The following is a 13,454-nucleotide window of genomic DNA, read 5'->3' as shown; positions in this document are numbered from 1 at the left end:
AGGGGCTACTCTTCCTTGCACAGGCTTCTCATCACAGTGGCTTCTCTTGTTGCGGAGCACAGGCTGTAGGTGAGTTGGCTTCAGTAGTTGTAGCATGCAGGCTCAGTAGTTGTGGCACTCGGGCTTAGTTGCTACATGGCATGTGGGATCTTCCCATACCAGGGCTCAAACCCTTGTCCCCTGCATTGGCAGGCGGATTCTAATTTCTCTTTCACTATTGAAGGATAGTTTTCCCTGATATAGAATTCTTGGGAATTCTACAGAAAACACTTGTTTTCTTTCAGCACTTTAAACAATGTCATACCATTGCCTTCTGACTTCCATGGTTTCTAACGAGAGATTAACTGTTACCTTTTTTGAGGATCCCTTATACATTTCAAGTTGCTTCTCTTGCTGCTTCATGAGTCTCTCTTTATCTTTGGCTTTTTATAATTTGATTATAATGTGTCTCAGTATGGAACTCCGCTTTGAGTTCCTTGAGTTTCTTGGATGTGTAGACTCATTTCTTTTATTAAATTTGGGAAGTTATTGACGATTATTTCTTCAAATATTCTTTCTCCAATTTTTCTTCTTCTGGGGCTCTCATAATGTGTATTTTGGTGCGATTAACGGTGCCTCACAAGTTTTATAGGCTGTGTTCATTTTCTTCATTCTTTTTCTGTTTCTGCTTCTCAGATTGCATAATTTTTGTATCCTATCTTGAAGTTTAGTAATTCTTTTTTCTCTCTGCTCAGATCTGCTGTAAACCACTCTGGTGAATTTTTCATTTCCGTTTTTGTACTTTTGAGCTCACAAGTGTCTTTTTAATTCCTTTTTATAATTTCTATCTCTTTATTGCTCTTCTCCATTTGTTGAGACATTGTTTTCCTGGTTTCCTATAATTCTTTGTCCACGGTTTCCTTAGTTCTTTGAGCATATTTAAAGTCTTTGCTAGTAACTCCAATGTCTGTATTTCCTGAGGACAGTTTCTGTTCATTTCTTCTGTCCTGTGAATGGGGCATACTTTCTTGTTTCTTCCCATGCTTTGTAATTTTTTGTTTAAAATTGTATGTTTTGGATATCATTATGGTCAAAAAGGAAACAAAAGAAAAATATTCTCCAAGTCTTTGGAGATTAGCTCTGTGTTAGGGCCCTCTGTTAACACTTATCCAGGCCTTTTACAATTCTGCCTTAGCCTTCACTTCCTGCTAGTGCTGAGCCTAAATACTTCCTACTGGCTGAGCCAGCCAGTTATGAAACCTTATAGTCTTCTCTGAGCATGCATCCTGCCCTGGACCTGTGTGTGGTTTTCTAGATTCCCCAGTATATTTGGAAGCTTTTCAATGCCCTTATTCCCCAAAGTTTCTCCACCCAGCTTTTACTCCCTGACCTTCAGCATTTTTGTTGTGTGCCTCAACTATTATATTTTGCCCCAGGCTATAGTACTTGTTCATTTGGCTTTCAGTGTTTTCAGGGAATGTTCTCCACTTAGTCATAGCTACTTCCCTGTCCTGAGAGAATTCTGAGTTAGGCAGAACAAAGATAGACCTCTTGAATCAGTCCTTCAGGGAACTCATAGACATGTCAAAACAGCATAATTCCTTTGAAACAAGATCACTCTTCTCCCTCTGGGACCAGGTACCCACCTTGGGAACATGCACAGCCGTGTTCATATCTGCCAGCACTCCAGGGCAGGGGAGAGTTCTCCTCACCACAGAGTTCTCCTACCGTTTCAGTGGCCTTTCTTTTTCCAGTTATATTTTTAGTTGGTTGCTGTAATATTTGACTAACTTCCAGAGTTTCAGTAAAGTTGAGTTTGATAACATTTGCCAAGTTATTGGTGCTTCTTGGGAGGAAAGCCCCCCAAAGTTCCTTCGTCTGCCATTTTGACTGAGGTCCTCATAGAATGAACTAGGTAATATCCTCCCCTATTTGATTTTCTGGAAGACTTGTGTAGACTTGGCATTAATTTTTTCTTACATGTTTAGTAGAATTCATTCAGAAAGCCATCCAGGCCTGGTGTTTCTTGGTGGGAAAGTTTTAAAATACAAATTTACCTTCCTTAATAGATATAGGAAATATTCAGGTAATCTATCCCTTCTTGAGTGAGCTTTGGCAGTCTTATTTTTTCTTCTTTTAATTTTTTATTGGAGTATAGTTGATGGCAGTTTGTGTCTTGGAAGGAATCTCTCTGTTTCATCTAAATTTCATCTAAATTGTCAAGTCTGTTCTCAGTATTTGTTTGAAGACCTAACTTCCCATTGGTGACTTAATACTGTTTATTTCATTAGTCTTCTCTCAATGACTTTTCCCCTTATTATGGCATATTCAATATTGCTTTACTCTATTTCTGGAAGTTTTATCCAACCAAATTATTGTTTTTTAGACCCTCAAAATCCTCCTTATAGTCACCCTCTTTGAATTCTCAGTTATTTTTCTAATTTTTCCTTTTCCCAATTTCTTATTAGTAACTTCTAAGTCTTTACTTGTGTTAATGACTTACCAACTATGATTTTAACGTTGTTTGGAACTTGTAATAGATTTTCTTCAAAAAAATCAACTTGCAAATTTTGTAGCCGAACCCATTTATCCACTGGGAACTTTCCTGTACCAGCATAGGTTAGAGTCAGTCAGCATAGGATAATGTATAAATTGTGGAGCTATGCTGCCTGGCCTTTGATCTTAACTTTGCCATGTGTCCTAATTTCTCCTCTGGGCCTCTTTTCTTGCACCTGAAAAATGGAGGTGATAATAGTATTTACTTCATATAAAAATTATATGAGTTAAAACAATCTAGTACAAAGTTAGAACTCATCAATTATTTACTATTATTATTTATCAACAATGACCCTGTGTTAAAAATGGAAACTTCTGGGCTTCCTGGTGGCGCAGTGGTTGAGAGTCCACCTGCTGATGCAGGGGACACGGGTTCGTGCCCTGGTCTGGGAGGATCCCACATGCCGCGGAGCGGCTGGGCCCGTGAGCCACGGCCACTGAGCCTGTGCGTCCGGAGCCTGTGCTCCGCAACGGGAGAGGCCACAACAGTGAGAGGCCCGCGTACCGCAAAAAAAAAAAAGGAAACTTCTTAGAGGTAGGGAGCAGTGCTTCTGTTTACCTGATCTTATTCATCATCCAACACAATGCCTTGATGACTGTCCTTTTTTGGTCTTATTTTTTTAAAAAGAATTTTATCAAATTATTTCCCAACTGTATAATGAAAAATAACAAATTTTATCCATCTTCAATGTCTCTGTTTCCTCAAGGTATAGAAAACTCAGTGTATAATTTCTAACTACTTGGATATCGGTGTTTCTGAGCTTTTCTGGGCCAGCAAGCAGTTGGTGAATGGGGCCCTGTGAAATAGATAGTGCTTTATTTTTGAAAAGGAAAGGGTCACTTTTAGTTTTGTGTGTAAAGGTGTCCAGATCTTTGCTTTAGAAAGATTTCATTGTGTATGCTTCAGTGTTGCACTTTATGTTTAGTAATTAAGAACATGGATGAAGCTATAAATTTGTATGTGGGGGTATGTGGTGTATATGTGCTTGAAAAAAAACAAGAGTTTCTCTGGAAGAATACTCAAGAAATGGGTGATATTTGTTGCCTGTAAAGAGGGAAAATGTGTGGTTGGTGGATAGGGATGGGAGGGAGATTGTATTCCCTTTTTGACCTTTTGAATTTAGTGACATATTATCAATACATACATTACCCATTTAAAAAAAGTCATTTAGGGGCTTCCCTGGTGGCGCAGTGGTTGAGAGTCTGCCTTCCGATGCAGGGGACACGGGTTCGTGCCCCAGCCTGGGAAGATCCCACATGCCGCGGAGCGACTAGGCCCGTGAGCCATGACTACTGGGCCTGCACATCCGGAGCCTGTGCTCCGCAACAGGAGAGGCCACAACAGTGAGAGGCCCACGTAGGGACTTCCCTTGTGGCCCAGCAGTTAAGACTCCACGCTCCCAGTGCAGGGGGCCCAGGTTCAATCCCTGGTCAGGAAACTAGATCCCACATGCTGCAACTAAGAGCCCACATGCCAGAACTAAAGATGCCTCATGCCACAACTGAAAAAGATCCCACATGCTGCAACTAAAGATCCCGCATGCCACAACGAAGATCCCGAACGAGGCAACAAAGATGCCATCCCGTGTGCTGCAACTAAGACCAGCCACGGTCAAATAAATAAATATATATTTTTTAAAAAGTTATTTTTAGCAATACAAAAAATATGCAGTGAAAACTCTTACACTCACCTCAGACATCCAAAAACCCCTCCGGAGAAGCAACCACTGTTAAATTCCTTCTGTAGACTTCCAGAAATGTCTGTTTATTACAAGACTATATGTTTTTATATCCTTTTCTAACATACTAATGGGAATTACTATACCCACTTAACCTATTTTCCTTAGCAATTGGGAACATATACATCTTCCTAATTCTTTTAATGCTGCATAGTATCCATTATACCATAAATTTTTAGCAGATTGCTGTTAGAGGACATGTAGGTAGTTTCCAGCTTTTGCAGTTATAAATGACAACTGCAGTGAACATCTTATACATGGATTTTTCTGCAAATGTAAAAGTGTAGTTGAGGAATAAATTCCTGGAAGTAGTATTGCTGGATCAAAGGATAAATACATTTGAAGTTTGTTATTGCCAGATTACCCTCCAAACTGATGGCACTCCCAATAATAATATATATTGGGAGCCTGTTTTCCCATCACTAACACTTTGTGTTACAAAATTTTATTTATCGTTGTTAATGTGGTAGGTAAAAATGGATCTTGTTTTGATTTGTAACTAGTAAATAGTAGAGCCACAATTTGAAGCCAGCATCTTAATTGATCTGGTACTGATACTACAAAGCTGGAACTAATATTCTTAACCACTACATTGTATGTACTACCTCAACATGGTGAATAATTGAGCATGTTGAGCATTTTAGTATATATATATATATATATATATATATATATATATATATATATATATATATATTTTTTTTTTTTTTTTTTTTTTTTTTTTTTTGAGGTACGTGGGCCTCTCACTGTTGTGGCCTCTCCTGTTGCGGAGCACAGGCTCCGGACGCGCAGGCTCAGCGGCCATGGCTCACGGGCCCAGCCGGTCCGCGACCTGTGGGATCTTCCCGGACCGGGGCGCGAACCCGTGTCCCCTGCATCGGCAGGCAGACTCTCAACCACTGCTCCACCAGGGAAGCCCTAGCATATATATTTTTTAAATTAATTAATTAATTTTATTTTTGACCATGTTGGGTCTTCGCTGCTGCACGCGGGCCCCCTTTAGTTGCGGCGAGCGGGGGCCACTCTTCGTTGCGGTGTGCGGGCCCCCCACTGCGGCGGCCTCTCCCGCCGTAGAGCACGGGCTCCAGGTACGAGGGCTTCAGGAGTTGTGGCTCCCGGGCTCCAGAGTGCAGGCCCAGTAGCTGCGGCGCACGGGCCCAGCTGCTCCGCGGCACGCAGGATCCTCTCGGACCAGGGCTCGAACCTGCGTCCCCTGCATTGGCAGGTGGACTCCCAACCACTGCACCACCAGGGAAGCCCTAGCATATTTTTAAGGTATTTGCACTTCTTGTTTATGTGCACTTTGTCTATATTCCTATTATGGATTTACTATCATTTTTTTAAGTGTCTTCTTACTGGCAAGCATCATAGAAATAATTGATTCAGCCAGGAAACATCAAAAGATGATAAAACTAGTGGGTGAAAAGTTTAATGCAGGGCAGGATATTTACAGAGCTTTGAGTACTTCCCCCCCAAACGGCGATTGATTATTAAAGGGAAAATGGAACTTTACAGTGAAGAAACCTGGCAGACACCAACTCAGTCATGTGATCAAGCTTAACTTCTCTAGTAATGGGACAAATCAAAAATGTGTACCACGTGATAGGATTCAATGAGAAGAACACGGCATCTCTTCTGTGATTTTCTGCCAAAGATGCAAACTTTGATCATGAGGAAACATCAGATAAGTTGAGGAACATTTTAAAAAGTAACTGGCCTATAATCTTCAAAAATGCCAAGATCATGAAGGACAAGAAAAGTAAGTTTGAAATTATTTCAAAATAAAAAGAAAAATTCCTCTTTTCATAACTTGGGACCAGTTCGTTTTTTCAAACCAATATTAAAATCCACTAAGGTAAATGTATAACTAGTTTTTAGAGGTATATTTGTCACAAAAAGTTAGTTATAATTGATTCTTGAGTTTCTTTTATTATCTTCAAATCCAAGTCCATTTTAAATCCATTATATACAGTCTTTCCTCATTATTCATGAATTTCATATTTGGAATTCAACTACTTGCTAAAGTGTATTTGTAGTCCTGAAATCAACACTCAGAACACTGTCCCAGTCATTTGTAGATATGTGTAGAGCAGTGAAAAACTTGAGTTCAGATGTAATGTTCCCAGCTGAAGGTCTAACAAGGCCTTCTTGCTTCATCTCTTGTACTGTAAACATGTGTCCTTTTTGCTATGTATTTAGTGCCTTATTTTTCACATTTTTGTGCATTTTGTTGGTGATTTCACAGTTTAAAATGGCCCTTAAGTGTAATGCTGAACTACTGTCTAGTGTTCCTATGCACAAGAAGGCTGTGATATTCCTTATGAAGAAGGAAAAACATGTGGTAGATGAGCTTCATTAGGGCATGAGGTATAGTGCTGTTGACCATGAGTGCGATGTTAATAAAGTGATAATATATATATTTTAAAAGGTATCTTTAAGTACATAAAATCTGGTTTTTTTGGCTGCGTCGGGTCTTAGTTGCAGTATACAGGGTCTTAGTTGTGGTGTGCAGGCTTCTCTCTAGTTGTGGCGTGTGGGTTTTTTCTCTCTAGTTGTGCCACACAGGCTCCACGCCACGTGGGTTCTGTAGTTTGTGGCACTTGGGCTTTCTCATTGAGGGGTGCGAGCTCAGTAGCTGTGGCAGATGGGCTTAGTTGCCCCGCGCCATATGGGATCTTAGTTCCCTGACCAGGGATCGAACCCGAGTGCCCTGCATTGGAAGGTGGATTCTTTACCACTGGAGCACCAGGGAAGTCCCTAAAATCTGTTTTTTAAAAGGGAGTTTATACCAACTTTCCCCAAATGGGACACTATTGTTCATTGCTTATATATATGAATGCTACAGAATGGACTGCTTTTGATACTACTAATGAAACTAGTTTTTAAATACAAAGAAAATGCCAGGCCTTTAATATTTACGGTTTGATTGAAGCACTGAGAAAAGGAGAAAAAGTTCACCTAGAGATTGAAGACAGACTAGTGCCAAAATTTCATAAAACTCAGAACTCATTTTTGAAGTGGAATTAGTGGCTATCGATTGAAATAACAGTGCTGTGGATCAACAATGACATAAATGTGTGGCCTTGAAGAAACATGTAACTTACTACAACTGCTTACTATTGTGGATAATTCTTCAATGAATCCAGCTAAAGTTTGCTTACATACTTGCTCCTCACCTTTTGAGAAATATGCCCCTTTACAAATCTCTGAAGTCTAAGATATTTTATTATAGTTATATAAAATATTGGTTAAATAAAACTGATTTCTTTCACTTCATGTCACTAAAAATCTCAGTATTTTTTGATAAGGTACACTGTTTGACCACGTACTTTATTACAGGCAGTGAGGTCACTCAAGGAGACAATCGAAGACTGTTGGGACCAGGATGCAGAGGCTCGGCTTACCGCACAGTGTGCTGAGGAGAGGATGGCTGAACTTATGATGATATGGGAAAGAAACAAATCTGTGAGCCCAACAGTCAATCCAATGTCTACTGCTATGCAGAATGAGCGGTAAGACCCTGAAGGTTTGGAATCCCTCTGTCAGTATTTAAAACTGATACCAAACAGAGAACAGGAAATAAATACTATTAAACCAGACTAAAAGTGCAGTGATTAACTTGTACAATCTAATGTCATAATTTTTCTTTCAGTATTCCTGTTCTTTTACTGAAGTTTTTGTTTGGTATAAGTGCAAGGTGAAATCTGTGTTTTTGTATATCTGACGATATAGTAAAAGATCAGTCTTTCTCTGTTAACGCTGCAAGTTCCCTACAGTAATGAAGGAAAAACATTTTCATAGTTCCAAAAGTTTATAAGCACTTCTACATACTATATTGTCTTGATTATACTTTGTTGGTATTATTTCTCTTTCCCCTGCATTTTGTTTGTTTGTTTGTTTACCTCTATGAATTTGCCTATGTATCTAACCACTGCTTCACTGGAAACTAAAGTTTCCAGCCTTCCTATCCAATGTTCTTTCTTTATAGAATGCTACTACATTTACAAGAAAGCAATTTGTAAGGTCTTTTCATCCCATTATGAGCATTATTTCATGAGATATTTCTTAGAATTATTAGAACTATGATTTTTGGTTCTAAATAAAAGGGCTTAAAAAAATTCCTAAAACTTGGAACTTTCAGACTGTGTAATCTGTGTTTCTTTGTTCCATGTTTAGGGGATAAAGTCTTCCCCAAAATTTGTCATTTTATCTAAAATGTTATGTTAAAAGTTTTCAGAAGGGCATCCAGGAAAGAGTAACCAGAGAAAATTGAGATAAAAACAACTCAATTCTTGAATCATTTTCTTTGCTATTTTCTGTTGTTCTAATTTCTGAGAACGGTTTGTGTTATGAACTATAGGCCCAAAATTGGGTTTACACTACTTACATTTAGACTGAATTACCTTCAGCATATAAACCTTTATTCCCATTATATCAGGAAGTCAAGGAAGGTAGAGACTAGCAATTCTAAATATAAATTTCCTCATTTTACACACACCTGAAGATAGTCTTACTCTTCCATCTCCCTTTATCTCTGTATTTTCTACGTGCTTTAGTATGCTATTTGCATCTCTCTTAAGAGTCAGCTACTTTTACTTTAAGTGTTTTTTAACTTTTCTTGACTGGTAAGAAGAAACTTTGATGCTCCTCCTTTCTTTGGCCATTTTTGCCTCCTATGTTATTCAGCTCTACCCTTTACATGCTTCTTTTCATGTCTTCTAAATAGTTTCCTCCAAATCATGGTTCATCCCACACTCATTCCACTCTAGGTTTCATTGTATTGAATCTTACCCTACATCCCTCCGTAACTTCCTTGTCTTGTGCAGTACAAAAGCTTTTTTCTTCCTCCCCTTCCTGTCATTCCCCTCATAATAACTTCATCAGTCTTTCTTCATAGCACTTCTCCTTTAGTTGCTGCTTTTCTGCTATAACACTTGTATCTATTAATGTTCCCAATGTTTATACTTGATTGTTTTAGTTAAAACTCTCCCTCACTTTTATTTTATTTTATTTCATTTCATTTCGTTTCATTTCATTTTTCCTTCCAGTTTTATTGAGGTATAATTGATATATAGCACCATATAAGTTTAACATAAATAGCATAATGATTTGACTCACATACATCATTAAATGATTATCACAATAAATTTAGTGAATATTCATCATCTCATATAAATACAAAATTAAGGAAATAGGGAAAAAAACAATTTTTTCCCTTTGTGATGAGATCTCTTCGGATTTACTCTCTTAACAACTTTCATACATAACATACAGCAGTGCTAATTATATTTATCATGTACATTACATCCCTAGTACTTATTTATCTTATAACTGGAAGTTTGGACCTTTTGACTGCCTTCATCCAGTTCCGCCTACCCCCACCTTTTGCCTCTAGTAGCCACAAGTCTGATCTCTTTTTCTATGAGTTTGTTTTTGAAATATAATCAACCTACAACACTATGTTAGTTCCTGTTACACAACATAGTGATTTGGTATTTCTGTATATTTCAAAATGATCACCAAGATACGTCCAGTTACAGTATATCACCATACAAAGTTATTACATAGTTATTTACTATATTCCCCCACAGTGTGCATTTCATACCCATGACTCATTTATAATGCAACTAGAATTTTATACCTCTTCATCTCCCTCACCTATTTCTTTCCTCCCTCCAACCCCCTCTTCTCTGGCAACTACCTGTTTCTTCTCTGTATCGGTACCTCTGTTTCTGTTTAGTTTTGTTTGTTCATTTGTTTTGTTTTTTAGATTCAGTGTAAAAGTGAAATCATATAGTATATCTGTTCACCTATCAATAGGCACTTGGGTTGCTTCCATATCTTGGCCTGGCTTTTATTTTTAAAACATAAATATATTATAGTGTGATGCTCAAGAACCATCACTCCCAAGGTGTGATAGTGACAGTGAAAAGCCCTTGGTAACTGGAGAGCAGTTCTGAATCTTTGATTATTTATTTATTTATTTATTTATATTTGGGTCTTCGTTGCTGCGTGCTGGCTTTCTCTAGTTGCGGCCAGCAGGGGCTACTCTTTGTGGTACGTGGGCTTCTCATTGCAGTGGCTTCTCTTGTTGCGGAGCATGGGCTCTAGGTGCGCAGCCTTCAGTCGTTGTGGCATACGGGCTCAGTTGTGGCTCGTGGGCTCTAGAGCGCAGGCTCAGTAGTTGCGACGCGCGGGCTTAGTTGCTCCACGGCATGTGGGATCTTCCTGGACCAGGGCTCAAACCCGTGTCCCCTGCATTGGCAGGCAGATTCTTAACCACTGCGCCACCAGGGAAGTCCTGAATCTTTGATTTTTTTTTTTTTTTTAATATGAGTGTCACATTCTGTCTTGTACTTTAGGCTCTAAGACCCATATCTAAGACCTTCATTGATATGGCTCAGTCTACCTAGGAAGATATGTTTCTTTGCTAGACTATGCCATTTAATGGAACACTTTGGAATAACCTAAAAGCTTGTGTTCTTTTTACTATTTGGAACTTATTTGGTAATATATTTGTTGAGTAGCCACTGTGTATCTAGAATGGTGGAAACGCAAAAGACACATGCCTTGGTTCCTCCTCTCACAGAACTTCATGTCTCGTGCAAATATACAATTTATAAAGATATATTTGCTAATATTACAAAACTATAGGGGAGATCTTTAAAAATAATAACTCTTATAAACCAAAATAATGAACATCTATAAAAATCATATCTAGATTGACATAGGTTTTTTGGTAGGGTTAAGTAGTATAAAACTAGCCTTTAGCAAGTTATTAGTTGATACTTGATTAATATTTGATTATAATTTTTTTTCTTAAATAATCTCTAGAATACTGTGGGTTAGAAATAAAATAAAAAGCAGTTCATACTTTAAAATCAGAGGTGTTAAACTTGGAGAGTCAGTTTGTCATAAATGTATTCTCAACATGGCACTTTTTTTCTTTCTTTAAGCAACCTGTCACACAATAGGCGTGTGCCAAAGATTGGCCCTTATCCAGATTATTCTTCTTCCTCATACATTGAAGACTCTATCCATCACACTGACAGCATTGTGAAGAATATTTCCTCTGAGCATTCGATGTCCAGCACTCCTTTGACTATAGGGGAAAAGAACCGAAACTCGATTAACTATGAACGGCAGCAAGCACAAGCTCGAATCCCCAGCCCTGAAACAAGCGTCACCAGCCTGTCTACCAACACTACAACCACAAACACCACTGGCCTCACTCCAAGCACCGGCATGACCACTATATCTGAGATGCCATACCCAGATGAAACAAATCTGCATGCTACAAATGTTTCACAGACAATCGGGCCAACCCCTGTCTGCTTACAACTGACAGAAGAAGACTTGGAGACCAACAAGCTGGACCCAAAAGAAGTTGATAAAAACCTCAAGGAAAGTTCTGATGAGAATCTCATGGAGCATTCTCTTAAACAGTTCAGTGCGCCAGACCCCCTGAGCAGTACCAGTTCTAGCTTGCTTTACCCCCTCATAAAGCTTGCGGTGGAAGTGACTGGGCAGCAGGACTTCACACAGGCTGCAAATGGCCAAGCATGTTTAATTCCTGATGTCCCACCTGCTCAGATCTATCCTCTCCCCAAGCAACAGAACCTTCCTAAGAGACCTACTAGTTTGCCTTTAAACACCAAAAATTCAACAAAGGAGCCCCGGCTGAAATTTGGCAGCAAGCACAAATCAAACTTGAAACAAGTAGAAACTGGAGTTGCCAAGATGAATACAATCAATGCTGCAGAACCTCATGTGGTGACAGTCACCATGAATGGTGTGGCAGGTAGAAACCACAACGTTAACTCCCATGCTGCCACTACCCAGTATGCCAATGGGGTAGTACCATCTGGCCAGACAGCCAACACAGTGGCACATAGAGCCCAAGAAATGCTGCAGAATCAGTTCATTGGTGAGGACACCCGGCTGAATATTAATTCCAGTCCTGATGAGCATGAACCTTTACTGAGACGAGAGCAACAGGCTGGCCACGATGAAGGTGTTCTGGATCGTCTTGTGGACAGGAGGGAACGGCCACTGGAAGGCGGCCGAACTAATTCCAATAACAACAACAGCAATCCATGTTCAGAGCAAGATGTTCTTACACAGGGTGTTCCAAGCACAATAGCAGACCCTGGACCATCAAAGCCTAGAAGAGCACAGAGGCCTAATTCTCTGGATCTTTCAGCCACAAATGTCCTTGATGACAGCAGTTTGCAGTGTAAGTGGAGGGATTGTATAATCTCTCCTTGTCTTTTGGGACCATTTAAGTAACTACTTAGATAGAAACAGATTGTGTTTCAACAGCAGTATTTACTTTTCCGCATTTGATTGGACTTCAAAAGTAATTAGACTATTGTAAAGAAAAAAGTAATTTTTTGTTGATAATTAAAAAGTCAGTGTCACAATAATCAGAATAATTACCAATTTAGTATGTGCCTTATGTAGCTGCTGGTTTATAATGCAACTCACATACTTTCTGTGAATAGTTGAGATAAAGTATTCACCAGTTTAAAAGATCCAAGTAAAATGATACCAGTAGAACTTTTGAAACAGTTTGTTGAGCATATTATACCTATTATATACACATTTAGATTTTATCTGACTAATCTTAATAAATCTTAAAAGTCCAGAGAAAATTCAGAAAAGTCACTATAAAGAAACTATAAAATTGTTCTTGGTTTTTAATGTCAGTTTTTTCAGGAGTTGTGTGTTGAGTCTCCCACATGCCTGTAGCATTGTACTATGGGACCTCTAGCAACTTAAACAAATAACTTGATACTTGGTTTATGGTCCTAGAGGGACTGTAACACAAGACAGGAGAGCTCACCAAAATCTTTAACAGTCATCATTGTACAAAATGATTTCTCTTTTAGACCGATAGCACTTATTAAAAAAAAAAACAACTAAGTCATGTTTTATGGTTGTTGTCAAGGACTAAGAAATGGGCTAAAGGGATTCAGCTGTCCAAAATCAGTAGAATCTAGCCCCTTGCTTGAGTGGCTTGTATTATAGAAAAGTTGACATACCTTATGGCAAGGTTCCATATCAGTAAAATGTCTTGTCAGGTTTGAGATGGGAAATTACTAGAAAATTTGTACTGTAGTGTTTATGTCACTCTTCTGAAAAGTATTATATTCCAGGTGCCTACTTTGATCATGAAGT

The 13,454-nt window shown here is 38.8% G+C and overlaps 1 protein-coding gene across 1 annotated transcript in view; it reads left to right on the top strand.

Annotated features, from left to right (window-relative positions):
- BMPR2 (bone morphogenetic protein receptor type 2) overlaps window positions 1-13,454 on the top strand; it is a 201,411-nt gene that overhangs the window by 180,091 nt on the left and 7,866 nt on the right. The window contains exons 11-12 of the mRNA XM_060016280.2: window positions 7,614-7,786; window positions 11,231-12,510. Of these exons, the coding sequence (XP_059872263.1) occupies window positions 7,614-7,786; window positions 11,231-12,510 (1,453 nt within the window). The remainder of the gene's footprint in view (window positions 1-7,613; window positions 7,787-11,230; window positions 12,511-13,454) is intronic.

The sequence above is a fragment of the Delphinus delphis genome, chromosome 7 (assembly GCF_949987515.2).
Source record: "Delphinus delphis chromosome 7, mDelDel1.2, whole genome shotgun sequence".
NCBI classification, from domain to species: Eukaryota; Metazoa; Chordata; class Mammalia; order Artiodactyla; family Delphinidae; genus Delphinus; species Delphinus delphis.
Note: the sequence above shows the minus strand (reverse complement) of the source record. Positions and strands in the feature narration are given on the sequence as shown.